Source organism: Mobula hypostoma, chromosome 1, assembly GCF_963921235.1.
Source record: "Mobula hypostoma chromosome 1, sMobHyp1.1, whole genome shotgun sequence".
Lineage (NCBI taxonomy): Eukaryota > Metazoa > Chordata > Chondrichthyes > Myliobatiformes > Myliobatidae > Mobula > Mobula hypostoma.
In genome coordinates, this window is record NC_086097.1 from 209967272 (window position 1) to 209994745 (window position 27474).

General features: G+C 39.0%; 2 protein-coding genes across 10 annotated transcripts in view; one reads left to right on the forward strand and one right to left on the reverse strand.

Annotated features, from left to right (window-relative positions):
- Positions 1 to 14048, reverse strand: part of tmem68 (transmembrane protein 68) — a 58311-nt gene extending 44263 nt beyond the window's left edge. For 2 of the 6 annotated variants that reach the window (XM_063063727.1, XM_063063699.1), the window contains exons 1-3: positions 13912 to 13978; positions 12856 to 12943; positions 8789 to 9207 (exon numbers count right to left, since the gene is read on the reverse strand). In XM_063063727.1, the coding sequence (XP_062919797.1) occupies positions 8789 to 9113 (325 nt within the window). In that variant the 5' untranslated portion in view covers positions 9114 to 9207; positions 12856 to 12943; positions 13912 to 13978. Of the gene's footprint in view, positions 1 to 8788; positions 9208 to 9318; positions 9387 to 12855; positions 12944 to 13911 lie in introns of all 6 variants that reach the window. The other 4 variants (XM_063063717.1, XM_063063736.1, XM_063063707.1 and 1 more) reach the window with 4 other exon arrangements.
- Positions 14049 to 14098: 50 nt separating this feature from the next.
- Positions 14099 to 27474, forward strand: part of tgs1 (trimethylguanosine synthase 1) — a 50453-nt gene continuing 37077 nt past the window's right edge. For 3 of the 4 annotated variants that reach the window (XM_063063759.1, XM_063063767.1, XM_063063776.1), the window contains exons 1-4: positions 14099 to 14324; positions 17080 to 17141; positions 24410 to 24573; positions 25061 to 25832. In XM_063063759.1, coding sequence (XP_062919829.1) covers positions 14209 to 14324; positions 17080 to 17141; positions 24410 to 24573; positions 25061 to 25832 — 1114 coding nt within the window. In that variant the 5' untranslated portion in view covers positions 14099 to 14208. Of the gene's footprint in view, positions 14430 to 17079; positions 17142 to 24409; positions 24574 to 25060; positions 25833 to 27474 lie in introns of all 4 variants that reach the window. The other variant, XM_063063786.1, reaches the window with a different exon arrangement.

The window sequence follows — 27474 nt, forward strand, 5'->3', positions numbered from 1 at the left end:
TTTCGGTTTTATCCCTTCAATATCACCTAATAGAAATAATACAGGGTTATGTGGAAGTTGAATTCCAGTGATTTGTTCCAATAAGATTCATAAATTTATCCAAAAGGGTTGAATTTTAAAACAAGACCAAGTAGAATGTAGAAAAGTACCAATTTCTTGATTACACCGAAAACATTTATCAGATATATTTGAATTTAATCTATTTATTTTTTGTGGTGTAATATATAATTGGTGTAAAAATTATATTGTACTAATCTAAGTCGAACATTTATTGTATTTGTCATACTGTCCAGACAAAGTCTTGACCAATTTATTTCATCAATATTAATATTCAGATCTGTTTCCCATTTTTGCTTTGACTTATGGGTTCCTTGTTTAATTGTCTGTTTCTGTTAGGTGTGTTTCCTGTAAAAAAGCTAAATCTATCTTCATTTTTTTAATATATGTTAAGATTCTTTTTCTTTTCACTGGTCCATTAAGCCCATTAACATTAAAACTCAAAAAATTTAATAAATTAGTCATTATTCTTAACAAAGTTACTCCAATCTAAAACATTACTTATCTTCTCAACTCTCATAGTTCCTTGGGGAATCTCTTTAAACTTCACCATGATGCTATGTGTTCTCCCCCCAACCTTCCAGGCAAAAAGAGAAAAAAAAAGATAGAAAAAAAAGAAAAAACAAAATACCCCCCCCACTAATGTTGTGAATGAAAAGATACACAACACTACCCCCCTCCATTTTACGGGTCGCGGCAAAAGCCACGCTTGCACACATGATTAACGTAGCAATTGATCAGTGCTTCTTCCAGCTCCCCCGCAACAAAAAAAGTTATATATATATATAGACAAAATTAGTATTATTATTCCCAGATAATTTCCTCCAGTATTAACCTTTCTTACCCCCCTCATATAATACTACATTTATACATTCATCCAGCTTCAAAAATCCAACAAATCCATTCTTAAGCCCAAACCCGACCCTGCTTGACTACATTGGTGACCCCGACATGATTCGAACATGCAGCCACCCAGGGACCTTCAACAGAGCAAGTATGTTTTCGTTCGCCAAGGCGCGCACAGACCACCCCTGCAGCGACCATACGAGGGACCCTACAAGGTGGTATGCCATAATGGAGCGACCTGAGTTCTCGACATCGGTGGTCGGGATGAGACTTTTACCATTGACCATCTCAAACCTGTGCATCTAGACCTTGAACGCCCAGTTGCGGTACCACCCCCACGACGTCGAGGCCGGCCACCTAAAAGAACTGAGAGTGTGCAGGCTGTGGACTCTGCACCTCCTATCGCCGGTTCTGGGGGGGTGGGGTCACGTGGTGGCTCGCCCATGCAGCAAGCGAACCAGCTCCAGCAGTCGTCGGCGAGCCCACAGCCAGCGGCAACCGAGAGGAGAGATCAAAAAGCAAAGGACTCAACGGACAGCCTTGTCTAGTTCTGCGGTGAAGTTTAAATGGTTTGGAATTTTGGAAATTAATAAGAACTCGAGCAGGAGATATATAAAGTAATTTAAGCCATTGAATAAAGTCTGGCCCAAAATTACATTTTTCTAAGGTTTTAAATAAATAATTCCATTCAACCCGATTGAAGGCCTTCTCAGCATCTAAGGATATCACACATTCCGATATCTCCTGAGAAGGAGAGTAAATAACATTTAATACACAGAGTATATTAAAATTGGAATGTCAGTTTTTAATAAATCCAGTCTGATCATCAGAAATAATAGAAGGTAAAATATTTTCAATCCAACGAGCCAGAACTTTAGAGAGAATTTTAGTATCAACATTGAGTAATGAAATTGGCCTATATGAAGAGCATTCAGTTGGGTCCTTGTTCTTTTTTAGGATAAGCGAAATAGAAGCTTCATAAAAAGATTGAGGTAAACTATCCAATTTGAAAGAATCCGAAAAGAGTAAGTGTAACTGCGGTTTAATTAATGAAGAAAAAGCCTTATAAAATTCTCCAGAAAATTCATCTGGACCTGGAGCCTTCCCCGAGTGTAATGAACGCACAGCCTCGGCGATTTCCTCGTAAGAAATGGGTTGATCCATCTGTTTGCAATTATCTGCAGAAAGTGCAGGGATATTTAATTGATCTAGAAAATTGTTCATTACAGTATTATCTTCAGGGGAATCAGAACTATAAAGTTTAGAATAGAATTCTCTAAAGGTATCATTTATTTCAGAGTAATCAGTTGTCCTATCGCCATTAGTTTTGCAAAATTTCTTTAATTTGTCATTTAACTACAGAAGTTTTTAATTGGTTGGCCAATATTTTGCCTGATTTATCTCCATGAATGTAAAACTGAGTTTTATCTTTAAGAAGTTGAGTTTCAATTGGATATGTTAACAGAAAATCATATTTAATTTTAACTTCAACATGTCTTTTATATAAAACAGGATCTGGAGTTATAGCATATTTTTGATCTAATTGTTTCAATTAATTGGCTAATTCAATTCTTTCTTTATTAGCTTTATTCTTAACACTTGCAGTATAAGAAATAATTTGTCTTCCAATCTAGGCTTTGAAAGTATCCCACACAATAAGATTAGATGTCTCTTCCTTTTTATTCTCTTCAAAAAACAAAATAATATGTTTCTCTAGAAATTTAAAAAATTCATTATCAGGTAACAAAGTTGTATTAAAACGCCAAAATCTGTTGGTTTGAGGAAAACCAGGGAGTTTTAAAGATAGAAATATAGGAGCACGATCTGAAAGAGCAATCTCTTTATATTCACAGGAATGAACTGATGAAATCATTTGACTATCAATAAAAAAAATCAATCCTGGAATATGTATGATGAACATAGGGGGAAAAAAAACAAATACTCCCTATCTAAAGGATGTAAAAAACGCCAAACATCAACTATACCACACTTCAATAAAAAGGATTGAATAAACAAAGCTGATTTATTAAGAGATGCTGGTCTAGAAGATGATCAGTCCAAAATTGGATCTAGCCAACAGTTAAAATCTCCTCCCATCACCAAAGAATAAACATTCAGATCGGTAAAAACAAAAAAAAATGCTCGAAGAATCCTGGATCATCTACATTTGGGGCATACGCATTGACAAATACTATTAATTTATCTAGTTTTCCTGAAACTATAACAAAACATCTATAAAAATCGAAACTCCTCTAGATTTGGCCTGAAAAGGAGAGTGAAAACAAAGTCCGTTCTAACAGCTAAAAAAATGTAGATTATCACATTTGCATATGTGAGTTTTTGTAAAAACAAATGGGGACCTTAAATTTCTTAATATAAGCAAAAATCTTATTACGTTTAATAGGGTGAATTAACCCTTTTTCGTTAAAACTAAGTAAATTAATAGTTTGGTCCATTTTTAATATTATTTAAAGGAAGGGTTAAAATGGAAATTAAAAACCAAGCCATAAACTTTGAGAAATGGTAACCAAGCAACAAGGCTAAAAATTTGAAAACAGCTTCTGGGAAAAAAAACCATACCCTCACCCACGTCCCAAAGAAAAACAAACTGACCAATAGAAAGTCAGCATCTATAACTACGGACAACACCCCAAAAAACCTGGTGATCGCTCCAATTAGTTTCAAGGTTATTTATATTCCAACCTAGACTAAACTATATCCAAACAAGAGATTCAATTCTCGTATATCAAAAAGGCAGTATTAAAAAATATGAAAGGAAATTAGTTACAAAGGTTTACCAAAGTAAAAGATATAATTATTCATACAGAAAGACATTAAGCATTAATCTTATATCTTCATGGAAAAGCAGACTAAGCAGTTAGCCTTCAAATTTAAAAAATCTTTATGCTTCAGCATTCAAACGAAACTATTCAAAGGATCCATCTTAATTGGATTCTCAGTCAAACTGGGTAGTCAAGAGGCGGGTTAAAATCCTTATTTAAAAAATTCCAGCAGAGCTTGTTTAAACTTAGCACGTTCCTGCATAACCTCAAGCGAATAGTCTTCAAAAATCTTAACATCCCGCCCTATAACCTGTTACATACCTCAAGGAATCTTGTGACTTTCTTGTGAGAATGATGTAATGGTCTTTTGGAGGTCACCTGATGTAATTTTCCCACCAATGTGAGGTCACGTGGTGACATATTCACCACGGGTATAAAAAGGGGAAGACCCCTGGTGACGCAGTTAGTTTTTTCCAGTTAGATCGTCAGTGAGATACTCAGCTCCGCTGCGTATTTGCATTATGACGCAGCTTTGATTTTAAATGGAGATTTATGCTCTAATGTAAGGTACAGAAGTCTGAGCCAGCAGTTTGACAATGGCTGGTAGGTTTGTTAATGTATCTTTTCAGTAACATTGGAAAGTGAAGATGGGACCCTGAAGGAGACGTTCGACGGGTTTGGAAAGGATCGACCATTACTGAATTTGTTCAAGAAAGGGTGATCTGCATGAGATAGCCTCTGCTAAAAGTGGCAGAAAGGCTGTGCAGGATCTCTTACACGGAGGAGGAAGGTCATTGCCTTTAAAACTGTTTTATTCCCATTGTCATGAATTCTGTGGATAAGGCAGGATCCAACTGGGAGTGGCAGTGACGCCGTATCTTCAAGGAATTTGTTACTTCATGAAAATCTCTTCTAATTGACTATATAAATCTCTTGGACTTTAAAATTTACCATTGAAAGAACTGTGCTTGAATTTATCACTTTAAGAACTGGTTTCGCATTATCGCTTTAAGAAATAGTACTGAGTAGTGGTTTACTGAATGGCCGCATAGCCATTTACTTCCAGTTAGGGTTTTCATTTTTTTTTTCATTGTTTATCAGGGTTTAATAAATGTTTATTTGTTTATAAATCCTGACTCGAGATATTCATTGTTGCTGATCACGTGACAAACCAATCATGTCCCTTCGACGGGATTTGCGAATTAAAAGTTTAATCTTGTGTATTCATGTAAAGAGAAACTAAACAGCTAGCCTTTGTATTTTAAAAACTTTTGTGCTTCAACAGCCGAGTGGAACCAATCGATAGAACCAGTTTTAAGTGTGATTCTGAGTCAGGCTGGGTAACGAAGGGAAGACTTGAAACCCTTATTAAAAACCTCGGACATAACTTCTTTGAACTTAACACGTTCCTGCATAACCTTCAGGCGAATAATCTTCGACAATTCTAATCTTGCGACCATATCATGCCTCTTCGACTAGATTCGCGAATTAAGAGTTCCTTTATTTTAAATTCCTGAAAACAGATTATTACTATCTTGGTCTCTGATCGTTAGGAGGTCTAAACGTAGGAGATTTGTGAACTCGATCGATCATAGGCACAGACGTCAAAATCTCCAGAAATAATTCTTGCAAAAAATTCCACAGGATGATTACCTTCGATTAATTCTTCGAGAACCAGAACCCGTAGGTTGTTCCTTTTACTTCTATTTTCTAGGTCGATATCTTCTGTCTTAACTTTTCGTTGGACTTCAATTGCTTTTCACAAAACTTCTGCAATTCATCCACTTCCGTTTCCAGAGCCGACAAAATTTCCTAATTTTTAATACATTTATCGCGTTCATTAATAGTTTGTTGAACAGAATCCAATTTACCGTCTATTTGTTTAAATTCAGTGCTGAATTGCTGAAACTTCTCAGAGGCTTCTCGTGTATGAGTTTGCAACAAATCCATAATACAATCCAAAGAAGCAGGAAGAGCATCCTTTTTAGTACTTCTGGCACTCCTTCCAGCCATAGTGAAAGAATATCACACTTAAAAAAGTTTCAAGACAGGTTGGAAATGGTAAGATAATTAGAGTTGGAGCAACGGTAGATTGCTGTTACTCCATCAGCCACCACCAGGAAAAATCGGCATTGCCTTTTGATGATGTCCTTGATGCTGGGGAGGCTAGTGCCCATGACGGCATCGACTGAGTTTGCAACCCTCTACATCTTTTCCCAATCCTGTGCAGTCGCCCCTCCATACCAGACAGTGAAGCAACTAGTTAGAATGCTCTCCACAGTACATCTATAGACATATACTAGTACTCTGAAAATAAATTTACTTTGGACTTTGAACTGTTTTGAATGCTAAAATTGGCCTAATCAGTAACCCTCGGTAGACCAAACCGAGCATTTTAATGATTTTTCTTTCCAGTCAAACACAAGGATATGACTGCACAGGCAGAACTCCAGGTTATTTATCTCTCCCTCAATGTCACAAAAACAAAAGAGCTAGTTGTGGACTACAGGAGGAATGGAGACTGGCAAACCCCTATAGACATTAATAGAACTGGGGTTGAGAGGGTGAACAGCTTTAAGTTCCTCGGCATAAACATCACCGAGGATCTCACGCGGTCTGTAAATACCGGCTGTGTGGTGATAAAGGCACAACAATACCTCTTTCACTTCAGATGGCTGAAGAAGTTTGGTATGGCCCACCAACTTCTAAGAACTTTCTATAGGGGCATGATTGAGAGCATCCCGACTGGCTGTGTCATTGCCTGGTATGGGAACTGTACTTCCCTGAATTGCAGGACTCTGCAGAGAGTGGTGTGGACAGCCTAGCGCATCTGTAGATGTGAACTTCCCACTGTTCCCACATTTACAAAGACAGGTGTGCAAGAAGGGCCTGAAGGATCATTGGAGAACCGAGTCACCCCAACCACAAACTGTTCTAGTTGCTGCCATCCGGGAAATGGTACCACAGCATAAAAGCTAGGATCAGGACAGCTTCTTCCACCAAGCCATCAGACTGCACAATTCATGCTGACACAACTGTATTTCTTTGTTATATTGACTGTCCTGTTCTACATAATATTTATTATAAATTACTATAATTGCGCATTGCACATTTAGGCAGAGACATAACGTAAAGATTTTTACTCATGTATATGAAGGATGTAAGTAATAAAGTCAATTCAATATTTTTCCTCTTCTTGACTAATCATCTCTATAAATCTAACAGTCCCAAATTCACATGGAATGTTTCAAACAAATTCACAAATTTTCTTACTTTCAAGATTGGTCGCATATATGATCAGAACTGACCTGTGTTTAAGACAACTTATGCAGCTCATCTGCACGAAACCAAACTCCTTTGAAATAGTACAGCAAATTATTCCTGTCTACAATTTCTTTTCCTTTTTTTCTCTCAATTATTTTAGCTAAGGAAGCATTTCTCTTGCAGATTCTTAGCTATTCTCCCTACTCTAAAAATGTCCATTACATCTACAATATCCACTATATATTCTCACAATCTAATCATTACTCAGTTTCAATTTAATTAACAACTTTGAGATTTCTCGACAAGAAAACATTTTTAATGGTTCCTAATTTTTAACTGTTTCCTCTAATCACCACCCTCTTTCTACATGAGATCTCTGAATATCTCATCATCCCACAGCTTTGTATCTATTCCACTCCACACATGGATCTTTTCAGCACCCTTACACCCTTTCTGCATCAATAAAAATGGTTTGAAATCATATTCAGTCACAAAGGTGAGTTATCCATTCTTTTCCTTTTCATTGTATTCAACAATGTCACAAAATGCCCTTGAACAGTCCATTGCTATCAGACCAATTTCTATAATGATTCAGGTGGCAGACTGCTACCCTGACATTCTCCTGTAAAATGTTTTGATACAATTTTGAATTCATTGTTCTGTCAATGATTGTAAGCTGTCCAGGCCCTGAGGCTGCAAAACAGCCCCAAACCATGATGCTCCTCCCATAATGTTTTGCAGTTGGGATGAGGCTTTGATGTTGATCTGCAGTGCACTTTTTCCTCCAAACATGGTGGTGTGCATTTCTGCCAAGAAGTTCAACTTTTGTCTCATCTGTCCACAGAATATTGTCCCAGGAGTGTTGTAGAACATCTAGGTGGTCTTTGCAAACTTGAGATGTTCAGCAATTTTTGTCTTTTGGAGAGCAATGGTTTCCTCCATGGTGCCCTTCCACGAACACCATTCTTGTTCGGTGTTTTTCTTATAGGGGATACATGAACAGAGACTTTAGCAAGTTCTAGAGATTTTCTGCAGGTCTTTTGCTGTTATTCTTAGGTTCTTTTTCATCTCCTTCAGCATTGCATATTGTGCTCTTGGTGTGATCTCTGCAGGATGCCCATTCCTAGGGAGAGTAGCAACAGCACTGAGTTTCCTCCATTTGTAGACTATTTCTCTTACTGCAGACTGATGAACACTCAGGTCTTTAGAAATACTTCTGTAGCCTTTTCCAGCTTCATGCATCTCTACAATTCTAAGGCCCTCTGAAAGTTGTTTTGATCAAGGCATAGTGCATATGAACAGATCTTTCCTGAGAAGTGCAGGCTCTGTCAGTAACCTGATAGGGCAAGGCACCTCAACAATCTACACCGCCAACTCACCTCATTAACTGGAACACCTAACTCCAAATAGCCTTTGTAGAAGGCACTACCCCTGAGGTTCACATACTTCTTTGAACCAGGACTGTGATTGTTTAAATGGTGTACTCAATATCGACAAAAATAAGTACAATTGTTCGTGTGGTTAGTTTCAACAGATTGCGTTTATCTATTATTGTGACTTAGATGAAGATCAGACCACATTTTATGAGTGATGAATGCAGAAAACCAAGTATTATAAAGGGTACACAAACTTTTTCTTGCAACTGTATATTTCAAATTAATATAAAACATTTTGCTAAACTTGAGATGGCCTATTATATTATACATTCTGTAACTCTGAAACAAAGTTCACCAAAATTTAATGCAAGATCATGTCTTTTCCAATAGAATTTTTCCACCACAAACACAATTTTGGTTAGGGAAATATTAAACTGACATTAAAGAATTAAAATTGCCTACCATGCCAGATAGTTGCATGTCCATCCCAAAGAGTTGCCAAAGTCTTCCTTGCACCATCCCAAACATTATTTGAATAAGCTTCTTTCAACTCCCTCTTTCTTTTATATACATGTAGAAAAAGAATCGAAAGGTACAGGAATAGTATAATAAACAGTGGGAGGATGAAGACAATAACGAGGGGAGTGAAGACCCACAAGAGATAATCCAGGTAATTCAAGGAGCCTTCCAGGATTTCCAAGCCAGTCCATTTCTCCACTATCGTAATCAAGTAGGAAACAAAACTTCCATTTTGTCCTTCCACGTAGGATTCATCAGCAGCAGCCATATCAAATATCAAACATCAGTGCAGGAACTGTGTTTGGGAATCATTATGGCAGGTAATGATGCACCTTCCCAGGTCTAAAACATGTCTTGGCCAACTATAGGAAAAGGAAAAAAAAATTGAATGTTTACAAACTACACCTTGCAAAGCTAAGCTGCAGTTTAATATTAAACAGAAGGAAATATGTAGAATTGTCAGGTTTTTTTACCTCTTTCGCTGTATAAACTTCCACAAAGTTGACTGCCACAACATAACCATACTAGAATCCACAGAGAACTAGAAATTTTTAGTGGATAAAGAACATGGAAAAGTGGAGGGACAAGTTTAGTACATGAGAACAATGGAATCTGGAGTGAATGAAAGTGTTTGCAGTTCCACAGCAACAACAAAAGTTTAGACAATAATTGAAAGGAACAATAAGGTCGATGGTAAAGTAACAGGAAAATGATGTTTTATAAATATTCACTTAACTTGTATGTTTTCAGTGTGTACTATTGTATTTAACATTAGGAGTCTATGGATTGCCTTAGCAATTGAACTTTCAGAAATATTTGTGAGCATCATAGATATCTGGTTCAACGAGGTAGTTTCACTAAGTGTCAAAGCAATCAGTAATGTCCTGTGGTGCACAGAACCCCCAATTATCGCTTCAGTGCAGGATTCTTTGTAAGTCGTTGCATGGGACCTGTTGAGTTAACAGTTTTGATTAGCAGCTTCAAAAAAATTGCAGGCTTGCATGAAAGCGTTACTTTAAACCAACTATGCAGCTCATTCTAGAACCAGTGGCTTTAACTTTTGCTGTAATCCCATCCATCTTTAGATATGTTCTAAACTAATCTATGAGGTACAACACATTAAAATATTTGCATCTGCTTCTTCTCGTACCAGACAGCAAAACTAAGCCTCCAATTTAGCCCCTCTAAAGCTTCAAAATAATTCCACTGTATGGGGACTAGTCAGTGTTACACAGATTATCCACAAATTCATCAATACTGCTTTCATAACCTGCTATTAATCTTTTACAATCTGCAATCCCCATAAACGTGAATTCACAGGTTTACCACGGATGTTTACAACGGAATTGATGTTTTACAACGGATAAATTCCATGATACTTGCTCTCCCACAAGACCAATTTTAGATAGTTTTTGTTATCTTTAGCCAGCATGCACCAGCATACTTTGCCTTATATTGAATATCATCTGCCATTTTTGGTCGCCCTTTCTTATTAATATCAGAATTTTACAGCACCTCTAGAGAAATGACTGGGCCTATTTCACTATCACTTTGGTATTATTTTACTTAGTTAAAAATAAGTGAGTGGTGCTGAATTAAGAATAGTTGCTTTAATATTGCAATGACTTCTAGTCCACAGAGAAACTTTGGAAAAAATAACTCCAATACTTTTGTGCAGTATATCACATGCACGTTTCTGAACACATTATACATGCCTTTTCATAAAAGAAAGCGGTATTAACCAATGATGAAAATTCTTCACAGCCAACCAACTCGACTGAGCATACTATGATTGCGAAAATATTAAGGTCCAATGCAAACAAGAATGAATGTATTATGACAGAAAGGTGACATCTCAAACTAGATATGCTAAACAGAAATATAATAATAAATTGCATCTTCCTCCTGCGAGCTGCTGTTTCAAACACATGGGGGTGGAAAAAGTGAACACCATAATGGAGCTGAAAATAGGTCACCGACAAAATTTCTTTTAAATTTGAAAGAAAAACAAGAGAATAACTGTGAGATGTGAGATTCCAAAGAGCAACGTATCATGAAATGTATCAAGTGATAGGATCTACAAGAGGAAATCATGACTAATAATCACTGAAGATCGAGGTAGGAGGAGTGACTAAAACTTAGCCAGGATGAGACCAAAAGGACAAATGAAAGGAATACTCTTATTGTCCCAGATGCAGTCGATGGAATATGGAAGCAGAGTGGCTTAGCTTTATTCGTAACGTACAGCAAGCATGAAATTTGGTTTCCACAGTAGCTGGAGGTGGGTGATGAAACAGAGGATAAGGAAAACATTGCCAATAACTTTGCAGCTTTAGTTTTGATACCATTTTAGTAGATTACATTTGGATGCTAGTGAAAACCTAATATGACCTAAAACCTAATCAGCATAAAATTAAAATCACTAATGCAGAATCCCAGATTTATACATCACCTAATATCAACTATTGGCCACTAGTACAGAAATTTAATTTTTCTTTTAATATAGTTAGATATAGAATCAGTATGTTGTTTATAGTGAAGCCAACAAAAACTGGGTCTAATGGGTTGATTGCAATGCATTTTTCTTCTTAAAACTTCAAAATTTTTGCAAGGCACTCTTAAGAAAAAGCATGTAAATGTTAACAAATTGTCACTTCAATAATCACAGAATGCTGCAGCACAGCAACAAGTTATTTGTCTGATCAAGCCTACTCATCTAATCTAGAAACTGTCCAATTCCCTTCAAAACTGGCCTTGAATGTAACTATTCTTTGTAGTATAAACCAATCACCCCCCTCTTGATTATCTAAAGACTGCAACAATTTCCACTCTTAATTTTTCATTAGCGTCAACACTTTCAAATGCTGTAATGTTATTACAGCTGTGTATTTCTAGTTCTGAGCTAATTTATCACACGGAGTGGAGTGGTGTTATGGCATTTTTTTGTTGTTGCTGAAGGTCAAATATACAAGATTTAAATGCAATGTTAACATATATTTATATTATGGTGCCACCAATTCATCTAATGCTTTTCGGGATCATTGTTTGAAGGGTGAACAGTGGTGAATAGCATTATTATAGTTAATTAGAATAAAAAACAATCTTCAGAAAATAAGAGCTAGATACAATTTAACTTCCTGGTTTTGGCACATTGTTAAAGGCATATCCCGGCCACTTAATGTACAGTTCAGGACAGGACTTGGAAATTTCTAAAGATGTATCATGGAGAACATTCTGACTGGCTGCATCACCGTTTGGCATGGGGGTGGGAGGGCTGTGAAGATTGGTACTGCACAGGATTGAAGTAAACTGGAGAGTAGCAGCAAAATTAGTCAGCTCCATCATGGATACTAGCTTTTGTAGTACCCAAGGACATCTTCAAGGAACGGTGCCTCAAAAAGGTGCTGTCCATTATTAAGGATCTCCACCATCCAGGACAAGCCCTCTTCTCATTGTTACCATCAATCTGTAAATGACAGTATTCCTGAGTCTCCACCCAGGACCTGCATGACTGACAGTAGTGAAAACTGAGCTACTGACATGATGAAGGAATCCTTGAGCACTGTCAGAGATGGAGGACCTTCATTGCTGCCCTAAACACCAGTGGCATAATAGGCAGGAGGTTACTTATTATTATTTTGTATTTGCACAGATTGTCGTCCTTTGAATATTGGTTGTTTGTCAGTCTTTGCATTTAGCTTTTCATTGATTCAACTGTATTTCTTTATTCTACTGTGAGCCCTAAAAGAAGAAGAATCTTAGGGTAGTACTGTATATGGTGACATATACATACTTCGATAATAAATTCTCTTTGAACTTTAATTATTTATTATTATCCTTATGTTGACAGATTATAAATTGTCTGAGAGTGAGATTCTGTTGAATCTTCTTGGACTCTCCCTCCTCTGAAGGTGTTCTATGAGTAGACTTTTATAATTTCCAGTTAGCTTTCATGTGGCTCAATTTTAGGCAGTCACAACAGATGCAAATAGTAAAAGATCACAGGTTACCAAATACATCTTTATCCAAGTTTAACAATGCAGACGAGTCCAACTTTCTTTCCATGAGTATTAGTCTTTCAGGTTCTGCTCTTCCAAACTAGACAAATGCAAGGAAATTTGAATGAATTGATACAAAATACAAGTCCAGAGGTCTTAATCTAGCAAGCATCACACCAAATAACCCTTTGCCACCTTCTTATAGCTTCTGCCCTCTTCCTTTCCAGTCTTGATTAAAGCAGTCATATTGACTGCTTATTCCTCTCCACAGATGCTACCTGACGTGCTGAGTTCCTCCAGCATTTTGTGGGTGTTACCAAGAAATTTGAAACGTGTTTGCTAACAATGGAATGTTCATGAAAGATACCGTACATTTCTTACTTCAGTAGAAACTAATATACCTCAAGTTTCAAAAACAGGAATCACCCACCTCAAGAATATCTATTTTTGATAAATATGCAGTTATTTATTCTAGGCATAGGTTTAGAAGTCATTGTACTTGGCACCGAGAAACTATGTAAGTGCAAAGTATTTTGTTTACGTACCAGAAAATACAAAATTTACCAATTTTTGCAAACTATTTGTTATACATAAAGGAAATTAAGCACATTTTGGCATTTAATTGCAATATATTTTTAAAACATAAACACTCCTTGATGCAAGCTTTGCACTAGACGGATAGAAGTACGACACACACACCTGCGAACAGCCTCTAGAAACAAATGCACTGACTATTTTGACCGTTCTGAGTAACTGAGATGACGACTATTAGATAGATCGTGCTTCTATTTTGCAGCGAATATTTAGCTTGTTCAAGTAACTACCTGATCTACCTTTCCCCTCTCCAGCTTGGAGGCGGAATAATTAAAGATTAAGTTATTCTCATTTTTTTTAAGAAAATGCTCTGAAAAACCTGTTGCCCTCTGAACCATTTACCCAGCCCTCCCACTCTGCTTGACACCGTGCCTCCTATGAGTTCTTCCACCATTCCAAATCTATGAATTTCCATTCAAGGAGCATCACGTTTGCCACAGCAGAAGTCAGTCCCTTCCGAGACCCGTCCCTTACCTCAAAGCCCAAATTCTGCGTGGCTGCTGCCTCCACTGCCAGGCGCTAACCGCCACTCTCCACTTTATCGGGGAACTCCGGCGGCAGAACGCTTCCGGTGGAAAAAAATCCTTCAGCTGGGAGGGGGTGTGAGGCGAGCGCACTGACCTCACTCACCGGAAGTAGGCTGTGAGGGAGGAACCAGACGGGGACTGCACGGACCGCTCCGATGCACCGGAAGTTGGTGCTGACTGTCAGGAAGCGGGTGTGGGCTGTGCGAGGTGAACAAACCGGAGGCGTAGTCAGGGTGTTGTTGAGATGCGATGCACCATGTGCGATAACTGGAGCACTGTGGCGGAGATCTTCCTCTTCTTGGAAGGCTTCAGCGCTGAGGCAGGGCAGATCCGCTGTTTTTGCAGTAGGGCCTTTGTGCAGTAAGTCGGTGGTGTTGGTGTGTGGCTCGCGATTACTAACCGTGTTGTGGTGGGTTCTGACGGTAGAAGTGATCCGAATAAATGTTTTGGGTGTTATATTTTTCGGTGAGTGGAAGAAAAACGATTGTTTAGGTGTCAAAAATTACAATTTTATCGATTTAAATGAGGTTCAAACTTGAGGTAAATGAAACGATTGCATTCGATCGCCAAAAGATTATTCAGAGCCCGGAGTTTTCAGTGTCTCGCATTCCAATTAAAAAAAAAGTTTCTGGAACATAGTTCAGTATCTTCTTACCTGAGTTATTTGGTCAAAACACTCTGCCTTTCTGATCTCCTCAAAATTTCTCCGACATTTAACAATGAATGACATGTTTTTTCTACTGGTGACCTTCTCAGAGTTTGTATTTTAGCTCGGTGAGTTGTATCAGTGGATGACATGCCTCCCTATCCTTTTTGCCGTGACGTAGAATCCCCATTAATGTCAGAATCTTGCTGGATGTAAATGTGGGGCTGAACCCAACCTACCCCTTGATTCAACAATTGGAGTATTAAAATTGCACATTTTAAATGTCATCACGCAGCAAAACGTTAGTATTTTCAGAGAACTAATCTTTTCTCATCAGAGTTGTATGATGTTGAGCTCCAACCTTTGCCCAATTATTGAAAAATTGTTTGCCTCTGGTGCTGAAAGAATTCAAATCAGTGGGGTAAATTCCCAAGAAAGCTTGATAATATGTATTTTTCTGCAAGATTGTTAATACTATCTACAAAGCAAATTAAAATAAGAATTTTCAGCCATTTCTGCTTTTATTGGACCTTAGGAATGGTGCAGAAATGTTACAGTTTTCCATATATACAGACTGCTTGCTGAGATAAGCATGATTTGTAGAACTAATTTTCAAGTAGTCTAGCCTCACTTAGGGAAAACCATAATTCTATAAATATATTCTTTTGTTTAAAGGCTGTCTTCTAGCTTTTAGTGCGTTCTGTAAATGGATCCCTTTAATCTATGCTCGTCCATGTTTCTAAATTTTTTCATCATAATCTACCCCCCCCCCCATTAGGCCATTGCTTCATTGTGCAAGAACACTTGAGACTGCTATAGGCATTGATCATTAAGATACATGTATCACAAGATCTGATTTGGTATTTCTAACCAGTCCTCCATCTGGGTTTTTTAAAAATGCCTTATTAAAGAGTTAACTTCTGGATTTATACAGTTCATCTAGGTATGTGCCTTGTCTTATGATGTGGGCGATCATGGTCTTTCCATGACCACGATTGTTCTTGGCAAATTTTTCTACAGAAGTGGTTTGCCATTGCCACCTTCTGGGCAGTGTCTTTACAAGACGGGTGACTGCGGCCATTATTAATACCCTTAAGAGTTTGTCTGCCTGGTGTCAGTGGTCACATAACCAGGGCTTGTGATGTCCCCCAGCTGCTCCTATGAACATCCACCATGTGCTCTCACATGACCTTGATGGGGGCAGGGGCTAGGCAGGTGCTACACCTTGCCCAAGGATGACCTGCAGGCAAGCAGAGGGAAGGAGTGTCTTACACTTCTTTTGGTACAGGTGTATCTTCACCCCAAATCTAGGTATGAAGAGTTCTAAAAAAATTCATTATCATAGTTATACAACACAGAAACAGCCCATTTGCTTCAACTCATCGATGCCAATCAAGTTAACTACCTGAGTTAGTTCTATTTGCCTTTGTTTGCCCTATGTCTCTACAAATCTTTAAATTTCAGAGTGACTGTTTCAATCATGTACATTATGTGATCACCTTAGTTTTGACTATTCAAGTTTTGTTTGCCACCATTTGGTAAATTTTGTTCTACTGATGCCGGGAAAAAAAGTCCCTTGTACTACAAAGTGGTCGTAGTGTTCCTATATACAGGTAAAATCAGGGTGGTGCAGATTTGTTCAATAGCCCGACCTTTGAAATGAATTAGATGTTCTTGAACTTGGTGCTGTCGGACTTCAGGCTTCTTTGCCTTCCGTGCAGTGGTAGCTGTGAAAAGGTACTCTTGCCCAGATGGTGCAGATCTTTGATAGATTTTGGCTTCTTAAGGCAGTACCTCATATAGGTGAAAAAAACCAGTGGTGGGGAAGGATGTGCCCATCGTGTATTCCTGATGTTTTTTGTGTTCATACTCGTTCGAGCATGCTGTACCAGGTCATGATGCTTGTGACGTGCTAAACCTTCCTTAAGCTTCAAAAATAAGTAAGCAACACTGGCAGACCTTCCCAGTGATGGCATCTATGTACTTGGCCCAGGGCAGGTCATTTGAAATATTAATTCCCAGGAATTTAAAGGTGCTGACTCTCTCCACCACCAACCCTCCCCACCCTGTAAACTGGCACATGTTTGCCCTCCTGCTTCCTGAAGTCAACAATCAGTTCTTTAATTTTATTGATGTTGGATCAGCTCCATTGAAATAAATGGGTTGGGCAATACCTGTGTCCCCTTGTTTAAATGGAGAATTCAGGATACAGGCACAGAAAATTGTCCTACCATTGAATTCCAGGAGGTCTATATTGAGTACAACGGGCTTTCCGGTGACTGACAACTGACAGCAATTTCAGGACTTGCACGAGGTCTTGGATGGAAATGCTGAAGTTGCTGACAGTCCACCCCCACAAAAACAATCAGAAATGTGCTTGCAGACAATAACAATGAGATTAGAATTAGAACATGCCATAAACTTGCTTTGACATATGCCTGCATTTAGCTTGTCTTGAATTTCTTTCAGTGATCGAGAGCTTTATCGAATGGGATTAAAAGGAACATTTCATACCAATGAAGATAATGGAGGTAAATCATTAAATATTTGATTTAAGAATAAAAATTGCTTGCAATTTCTCTAGTTTTTTTTCCCAGTAGTGTTTTTGTTTTGGTGCCTTTTTCAAGTTACTTTTTAGGACTTCTGGAATGTTCTTTTTGTTAGCATGATGTTAAACAAACTTATCAGGCATAGAAACAGAAAATGCTGCCACATTCTTTGGAAAAAGAAACTCAAATGTTTCAGGTTTGAGATCCTTATTCAGGTTTATAAAATCATGAGGGATGCTTTTAGTCAGTAAAGGAGTTGAAAACTGAAGGTGTATGTTGAAGGTGAACACTAATCTGCAGATGCTGGGGTCAAAGCAACACTCACAACATGCTGGAGGAACTCAGCAGGTCGGGCAGCATCCGTGGAAAAGATCGGTTGACGTTTCGGGCTGGAACCCTTCGTCAGGACTGTAGAGGGAAGGGGCAGAGGCCCTATAAGGAAGTTGGGGGGAGGGTGGGAAGGAGAGGGCTGGTAGGTTCCAGGTGAAAAACCAGTAAGGGGAAAGATAAAGGGGTGGGGGAAGGGAGGCAGGGAGGTGATAGGCAGGAAAGGTGAAGAAGGAATAGGGGAAAACACAATGGGTAGTAGAAGGAGGCGAGACCAAGAGGGAGGTGGTAGGCAGCTGGGGGAGGGGGCAGAGTTACATAGGGATAGGGGAAAGGAGGGGGAGGGAATTACCAGAAGTTGGAGAATTCTGTTAGCCTCATCATGGCAGTAGAGGGGGCCATGTATGGACATACCTGAATGGGAATGGGAAGCAGGGTTGAAGTGGGTGGCAACCGGGAGATCCTGTCTGTTGTGGCGAATGGAGCGGAGGTGCTCGACGAAGCGGTCCCCCAATCTGCGTCGGGTTTCACCGATGTAGAGGAGGCCGCACCGGGAGCACCGGATGCAATAGATGACCCCAACAGACTCACAAGTGAAGTGTTGCCTCACTTGGAAGTACTGTTTGGGGCCCTGAATGGTGGCAAGAAAGCGTGTTGTGAATGTTGAAGATGAGAAAGGGACAATTTAAATAGAAGCTGAGGGACAAGTTTTTCCACACAGAGTTTGGTGAGTAAATGGAATGAGCTGCCAAAGGAAGTTGTAAAGGTCGGTCCAATTGTAATATTTAAAAGATGTTTGGACATATTTATGGATAGGAAAGGATTTGGGGATATGAGTCAAATGTAGATGTGGGACAAGCTCCAGTAGACATCTGAGTTGGTATGGATCAGATGAGCTGAAGAGCCTACTTCCATGCTATACAAATCTGGCTGTTAACTACCAGTTTTTAACTATTATGATTAACAATATGATATGGGTCATTTGCTTTCTTTTAGTGAAATTGTATCTTCACCTGATATTCAATTTTCATTGTTTTAATTTGGGTTGCAGAGAATCCAGTGAGTGTTTGGCTAATCGAATACACAGTTGGCTTGATTGCATAAAGCAAAGGGTGATGGTAGATGGTTGTTTCTCAGACTAGAGTCCCATGACTTGGGGGTCGTGCTGGGCCCATTGTTGGGTGTCATCTATAGAAGTAATTTTGATAGGAATATACAAGGCATGATTAGTAAGTTTGCAGATAACACTCAAATCGATGGGATTGTGGAAAATGAAGAAGATTATCAAAAATTACAGTGGGATCTTGATCAACTGAGTAAGTGGGCCAAGAAATGGCAAATTGAGTTTAACTTAGTTTAAGGGTGTTGCATTTTGAAAAGCTAAATCCAGATAGGGCTTGCACAGTATACGGCAGGGCTGAAGGGGAGTGTTGTAGATAAGAAGGGTATTCCAGAATAAGCACAAGGTTCACAAACAGTGGATTCACAAGTTGGCAAATGGTAAAGAAGGCATTTGACATGCTAGCCTACATTAGTCGGGCATTGAGTATTAAGTTGGGAGGTCATGGTGCAGGTGTACAGGATGCTGGAGGGGACACACGTCTTCAATTTGGTTACCTTGCTATAGGAAAGATGTTATTAAACTGAAAGGAGTGCAGAAACGATTTCCCCAACTGTCTTTAAATTGTTATAGACAATAGGTCTGTACAAGTGGCTTTATGAATTTGGGACCACATTTATAACCACCTTTTTTCTCTTTCTCTCACCATTTGAAACAAGGAAGTTGGCATCAAATACTAACAGCTCTGTCACAAAATGCTTTTGAGAGTTACTGGAAGTACTGACGTCAAACCTTTTTTAAGGAAAAAAAGAAAAAGAGAGTATCCAAATTTAGACTTTTTTCCCCTTAATAAAAGGGAGGTGCTACATATTGTGAACCTGCAAAGTCCTCATTATACAGAGAGGAGGACAATCCATTCAATTGCCCCTTTTGGGCAGTCCTACCATTTTTTTTTCAGTGAATATATTTCCTCTAAATTTTTATCATTCTACCTGTGAGTGTTTCCAACTCTAGCAGGGCTGATTTTTCTTTCATCAGATGTTATGAAATCTATAAAAATAGTCCCAATTGCTAACAAGAGAGACTGCAGATGCTGGAAATCCACGCAACACATGCTAAGTGCTGGAGGAACTTAGTGCTGGCAGCATCTATGGAAAAAGTATAGTTGACGTTTCGAGCCAGTTGCTAATTTCTTGTCAGTTTTTATTCATGTCCATGTTAAGCATACTTAATTGTGATTAAGTATACTTAAGACTCAATTAATCCTACCTGACATTATTTGACCCAAAGTTTAAAACTGCCCCTTGTTGGTCTTGCTATACACTGACTTCTATGGTTTCTTAAATAATATTTAATTATCCTTTAAGGGTTTTTACCTATTGGTTAAGCCAGGGGTGTCAAACTCGTTTTAGGTCACAGGCCGGATTGGGCAAAATGCGACTTCATGCGGGCCAGATCCGTTGTGCACACGCAAACGCATGCGCGCGTGCTCCCACAGCTCTCATTGCCTTCATTTTTTCAATCTGCTCTCATGTGTCTCAGTCTCTGCTATAACTACAAAGTGTTTAACTTTACGAATTTTGTTTCTTATGAAGAAGATTGCCTAGCAAGCATTATTTTTATGATTGGTATTAACTTACAGTCGTAGGCTACAAGAAAGTTGTGATGAGAGAAAGAAAAAATGATGCTATTTTGGCTAATATTGTTTTGGGAGTCACACCCTTTCCATTAATAAACCATTTGAAATCGGACATTAGCAGACACAAATGTAGACCTAACGAAACAAATTGTAAATGTAGGCTACACAACTGCACCTATTTTTTAGTAGCCTGCTTCCAGCAATCAAACTCAGACAATGAACACAGTTAGCCTCTAATTTTTATTGAAGTGATCATATTTGCAATAATAGAATAGTCAGAAAATGAATGAATCACAATATTGTGACACTCAATATTTCATAATGCATTTTGCTTACATGTCGCAGTGCATCGAACAGTGGTATTCATTTTTCACTTGCTGCTTCCAGACACTTGACATCTCTTGGCTTTAACCAGCCAGTCAACATCAGGGACCAGCTTCTGGGCAGTTGTGATTTTCATAATGTCATTTAGATGTCTGTGTGTCAGCTGCGAGTGCAGTTTGGATTTGTTAATGTTCATTATAGAGAACGCCTGCTCACAGAGATGTGTTGTCCCAAACACGCAAAGGATCTTTGAGTAAAAGTCTGCCATCTTGGGGTACATCAGTCCCAGGTATTGATAGAATGAGTCTAGACCTGCAGTCTCAAATTTATATTTCAAAGCCGAGCTACACTGAATTTCAGTTAGTTCCATTTGGAGTTCCTCCAGCACATTTTCAGAATGGCAGGCGGTGACTAGTGGGGTACCGCAAGGCTCAGTGCTGGGACCCCAGTTGTTTACAATATATATTAATGACTTGGATGAGGGAATTAAATGCAGCATCTCCAAGTTTGCGGATGACACGAAGCTGGGTGGCAGTGTTAGCAGTGAGGAGGATGCTAAGAGGATGCAGGGTGACTTGGATAGGTTGGGTGAGTGGGCAAACTCATGGCAGATGCAATTTAATGTGGATAAATGTGAAGTTATCCACTTTGGTGGCAAAAATAGGAAAACAGATTATTATCTGAATGGTGGCCGATTAGGAAAAGGGGAGGTGCAACGAGACCTGGGTGTCATTATACACCAGTCATTGAAAGTGGGCATGCAGGTACAGCAGGCGGTGAAAAAGGCGAACGGTATGCTGGCATTTATAGCGAGAGGATTCGAGTACAGGAGCAGGGAGGTACTACTGCAGTTGTACAAGGCCTTGGTGAGACCACACCTGGAGTATTGTGTGCAGTTTTGGTCCCCTAATCTGAGGAAAGACATCTTTGCCATAGAGGGAGTACAAAGAAGGTTCACCAGATTGATTCCTGGGATGGCAGGTCTTTCATATGAAGAAAGACTGGATGAACTGGGCTTGTACTCGTTGGAATTTAGAAGATTGAGGGGGGATCTGATTGAAACGTATAAGATCCTAAAGGGATTGGACAGGCTAGATGCAGGAAGATTGTTCCCGATGTTGGGGAGGTCTAGAACGAGGGGTCACAGTTTGAGGATAGAGGGGAAGCCTTTTAGGACCGAGGTTAGGAAAAACTTCTTCACACAGAGAGTGGTGAATCTGTGGAATTCTCTGCCACAGCAAACTGTTGAGGCCAGTTCATTAGCTATGGCTACACTGAATTTCAGTTAGTTCCATTTGGAGTTCCTCCAGCACATTTGATGCTGCATTGATGGCAAACGGCGAGCAAAATAGTGAGAATTCCTTCTCAACCTGAGTGAAGACTTGGAAACGATTCTGAAATTCACTTTTCAGCCGTGATATTTTGTCCTTGTTCCTGTCCATGTTGTCATTATTCCCATGAGTGGTACGCACAGACTGCAAAGCGGGGAAATGAGCTGGGTTGCTCCAGGATAGTTGCATCTCCCACAGGCCTAATTTAATTTGAAAGGCACGAATGCTGTCGGAGTATTCCATAACAAGTTTGTTGCGGCCTTGCATGTTAACATTAAGCACATTTAAGTGCACTGTAAAAATGTAAGATAATGAAGCCGGTCTGGGTCATCCAACTCTGCCATTTCTCGTTCATGAATAGTCCAATGTCCACACGTAATTGAGAAAAACGTTTGAGCACAACCCCTCTGCTCAACCAGTGGACTTCAGTGTGGTAGGGTCGGCCGTGTCCAATATTACTTTCAGACAAAAGAGTGTCAAATTGCCGATGGTTGAGTCCCTTGGCTCTAATAAAATTAACCGTTTTGATCACTACATCCATGACATTGTCCATTTTCAGGCTCCTGCTACATAACGCCTCTTGGTGTACAATACAATGAAAATTCCGGATTTCCTGCTCTGGATTCTCTGTCAGAACTTTCTCTCTGAGTTTCGCAACAACACCTGCCTTTTTCCCGACCGTGGATGGTGCGCCATCTGTTGCCACGCTGACAGTGTGACTCTAGTCAACCCCCAGTCTCCAAGGCCTCAACGAGGCTAGAGAAAATGTCGTTCACCATGGTGGTGTTTTTTCATGGGCACCATCTCCACAAACTCCTCGGTGACGGTCAAAGATGCATCAACACCACGAATAAATATTCCCAATTGAGCTACATCAGTCACGTAGGTGCTCTCATCAATTGCAACAGGGAAGGCAATAAATGACTTCACTTTATCTTTTAGTTGACTGTTCAAATCTCCTGCAAGGTCCCCAATTCTCTCTGCCACAGTATTTCTTGACAAGCTGATATTGCCAAAAGCCTGTCTTTTCTCAGGGCACACCAGCTCAGCTGCTGTCAGCATGCATGCTTTGATGAATTCCCCCTCTGAGTATGGCTTCGATGCAGCAGCTATTTTGTTGGCAATAATATAGCTGGCCTTGACAGCTCCATCATGAGTCTGTCGACTTTTGGTGAACACTGATTGCTGTTTTTTGAGAGCTGCTTCAAGCTCGTTTACCTTTTGCATTCTGAGTCATCCTGCGTACTTGTCATATTTTTCTCCGTGTGACGTCTCATAGTGTCATTTGATATTGTATCCCTTTGCCACAGCCACTTGTTGCGAGCATATCAGACACACAGGTTTGCCGTTGACCTCACAGAAGAAAAAAATGATCTTTCCAATTATCGTTGAATATCCGACCTCCAATGTCAACTTTTCTTTTCTTGGAAAGCATTTTGAACCACAGCAGCAAGCAATCTCAGCCTTGCTACAGGTGTTACTTACCTGAGTACTCTGTGTGTTTATACTGTGTCTGACAACGCGAGTGGGGCCCTAGTGGTCTCCAGTGCAGGGTGGTAGGTGCTTATGCACAGCGGGTGGTTAACTGCTGCCTATTGTTTTCTAAGTACACACAGTAAACTGTCCGCGCAGCAGGCGGCACAGACAGCGGTGGGAGAGAGAGCGGCTGCCGTACAGATACATAATAAATGGTCGTGAATGTACTTGTTTTTTTCCCCAAATCATCCTGCGGGCCAGATTGGACCCCTTCGCAGACCAGATGTGGCTCGCGGGCAGGTAGTTTGACACTCCTGGAATGACACTGTTATTATCTGTAACTATTGGTCCCAACCCTGAGGAGGTATAATCCAAAAGGTGGAATTTTAAATATTTGCAAAACTGGACAGATAGCTGTCATTGACTTATTTGAAATGTTTTAAAAACGAAGTTTTTTTTTCAATCTTCCTTTATTTTAATCATTTTATGCAGGCATCACTTCAATGAATCTGCATGATTTTTTTTTTAATTGCTTTAGCCACCCAATGATACTCTTGACTGTTGCTTCAGCTGCTCAGGCTGGATATATACCCAATAATACTCAGCTGAAAATTTCCCATATGTCCGAAATTACTTGTGTATTGTCCACTTGCATGATCTCCAGCTCAACACATCTTTCTATTGGATTTTTCTTCTAAACACAGTCCTAGTGTGCTTATTTTGCATACTTTTGACCCATTAATTGACTTGTGACAGTAAGGTATAAGGTGGAAAGATTTTTAGTCATTCTTCCTTATGTGATATCTGCAAAGCACCAGATGTTTTATAAAATTGATTAATATCAGCAGTCCTTATAATACAAAGTTAATTAAATATACTGTGATTTTTGTTTACGTTAATTGGTTGTTTTTTTTTTGAACATCTAAAATGCTAATTCTCAGCAACTGACTTTGAGCCTCTGGTATTTGCAAAGCTGAAAATAAACATACAAACTTTGGAACACTGAATAGAGACTAATTATGCTTTTATTATTGCGCTGTTTCAGTATTTTGGAATAATATGTAATAAATAATCTGTTAATTGATGTCTTTAGATTTTGTGGAAAAGTGTGAAGAAGAGTCAAATATTGATGATGAATCCAATGTTAATGCCTCAGAGGTGCAAGAAGAAAATGAATTGGATAGTGAATCAGAATTGATGGCAAATATGGGGCTGCCCTTGCACTTCGGTAGTTCATCAAATCACTGGCAACCAATGGTAAGGAAAACTGCTTTTATTCATGTCATAGGTTTGTATGAAAATGTTTGCAAGTGATAACAAAATTTTAGTTTTGAAGTACATTTATTATTTTGGTTTTCAACCTCAAGTGTTAAAATTATGGTGAAAGCTTGCAGGCAGATTTAGGAATTTTATTTGGTAGCAAACATTTCCAGTTATTTGATACATTATTTATCAGGCAAACTTGTATAACCTGTTGTCCTCAAACCTGTAGTTTACGAAATTTTTGCAAAAGAGATTACTTTTAAGTAACTGAACACAATAATCAAATTGGGTTCTCTGGAAGTATAATCAGTTTTGGCAGAACCTTATCTACCATTTCAAACACAGGCAAGAGAATAGCTCTATAATAAAAAAGAATTTACTTCCTAGTAACTTTATACATGAAGTATACAATATTAAGTTACAGATTTATATTCGTTCATATTGTCACAAATGCACAATTTGTAACCTTTTATTTTCCAAGACCTGCAATGTTTCAAAGAAAAGATTCAAAAAGAAAAAGGTGAATCGCAAAAATATTGAAGTTTGTAAGGAACTGCCAGACAATATTTTGAATCAAGTTTCTGACATCACTAACTTGGAACTGATTGAAAACCAAAACAATTTTGAAATAGAATGTAATGACCTGAATAAATCATGTGCGGGAGCAACAGACTCGGAGCTGGAATCCAAAACAGACTGGGAAATGTATTGGAGACTGTATGGTGAAGGTATCGTTTGGGAAAATTGGCTGGGAAAACATCCTGATTGGATAGAAGACACACCTGCACCATGGAACTGTTCCAATATGAAAGATGAATGGCAAGAGTTTTACACTGAACAATATTGGTTATATTATGAACAGTTTAATTACTGGAGAGCTCAAGGATGGTCTGTAGACCTGACCAAAGATTCTGACTGTGGCAAGGATTCATCCTGTACAAACACACATGATTCAGAAGAATTTCTTGACAGTGCTGATTGTGAAAACATCAATAACGTACTGCCAGTGGAGTCCATCATTGAATCAAATGGAAAAAGCACACTTGAGTGTAATGAAGTTGGTTGTAAAGAGGTTGCCAGTATGATAAGTAATATAAAGCTCAGTGCAGGAAGTGAGGTTGAGCAATTCACAGATGGGGAAAACAATATCTGCAACTGTCCTGTTGATGGTTCCGAGGAGAAAGATCAACCTGCAGAAGGAGGCAACGGCAAGACATGTGCAGCGAGTGGAAGAGACTCCACAGTTCAGTCAGGTAAGTGTTGCTAAAAAATTTCTCTCCTTTTTTCCAGAATTGTGATCAGTTATTTTAGAAATCCTCTTTAATAACTGGGTATAAATAAAATACATACATGTTTTTTTAAAAAACTAGTTTAGGCAAACATCTTTTGCACTAAATTGTGTCATACCTAACCCCTTTAAATCACTGTGATTTGCAGAATGTAAAGCATCTCATGCCTGCCATTTGAACTGCATATATACTGTATGTTGTTCTGGTTCTGTTGTGCATGTGGTTCTTCCACAGAATAAAAATTGTGATAGTAAACTGATACAGAGTACTGCGGAAAAAGTCTTGGGCACCCTAGTTTTTTTATATGAATTGTGTTTTAGGTGTTTTTTTTGTCTTCTGCATTAGTGTGTCACAAGAACAGAGCAAGTTTTAGATTTCCACAAGTTTTCCACAAAAAAATCATTACAGAGAAAAGACATTTTGTTAAATAAAGTAATATTTTTAGTAAAAGACCAGTTCTCAAATAAAAGCTTGATTACTTTGTAGACATATAACCCAGTGCGTGATTAAACAAATAAAAAGAACAAGTGCTAATGATCAATGACATTGAGTTGAATGAACTAAATTGAAATAAAAAAGGTGTAGAAAGAATTAAACTAGCCATAGGACAACCAAACTAAAAGGCGAGGGTGTGGCAGATGTGATATTTAACCTTCAGATCATCTATTCGTACACCACAGCAAGAGTGAGCATAGCAACAAGACACAAGGTAGTCATTCTGCGTCAGCAACGTCTCCCAAGCAGACATTTTGGGGTAGATGGGTTTTAAGATCCAAGATGGCAGCATGTTCAGATGCAGCGACCACTTCGTCTCTGGGTGTAATAGTTTGTCCATGACCTGTACGTCTTTGTTAAGATCGTAAAACACTGTTGGCTATTAAATATTCTGAGCACAGCAATTCCACCACGCTAGTGAACTGTTGGACTACAGAGGAGCTCTGCAGCTTGGGCTTATTGTGTACACAATGGCCTGCTTCAGACCTCTGAGTGATGCTGTAAGAAGAGGTGCACATGGAAACAAAAAGGGAACAACACACTGGAATCCCTTCAGCCCGGCTCACCGCTCTTTCTTACTGGCAAATCTCCGCTCACTTGAAAATAATCCAGACTACATGTGCCTGAGACTAAACCAGCGAGAGAAAAACATCTGTGCACTCATCCTCACAGAATCATGGCTTCATGAATCCATCCCAGGTGCGGCCATCCAGCTGGAAGGATTCAACGTGATTCAGGCTGACAGCAATCTCAGGCAAGACTCGCAGTGGCAGTATTTGTATTTACGTAAATAAGAACTGATGTCCAGACACTTAGGTGGAAGCGTCCCATTGTTCATCAGTGGTTGAGTTTATTCTGTGAAGTGCAGACAGTTTTATATAGCGAGGGAGTTCACTACAATTGTGTTGGTAGCTGTGTATATCCCCCCCCCCACTCCAGCTAATGTGTGAGCTCTACAATGCCATCAGTTACTTTCAAAGCAAACACCCTAATGGTATCTTCATTATCACAGGTGATTTTAACCATGAAAACCTAAAGATAGTCCTGCCTAAATTCCACCAGCATGTTGATTTTCTATCAGAGGTGAAAATACACTAGACTTGGTTTACAC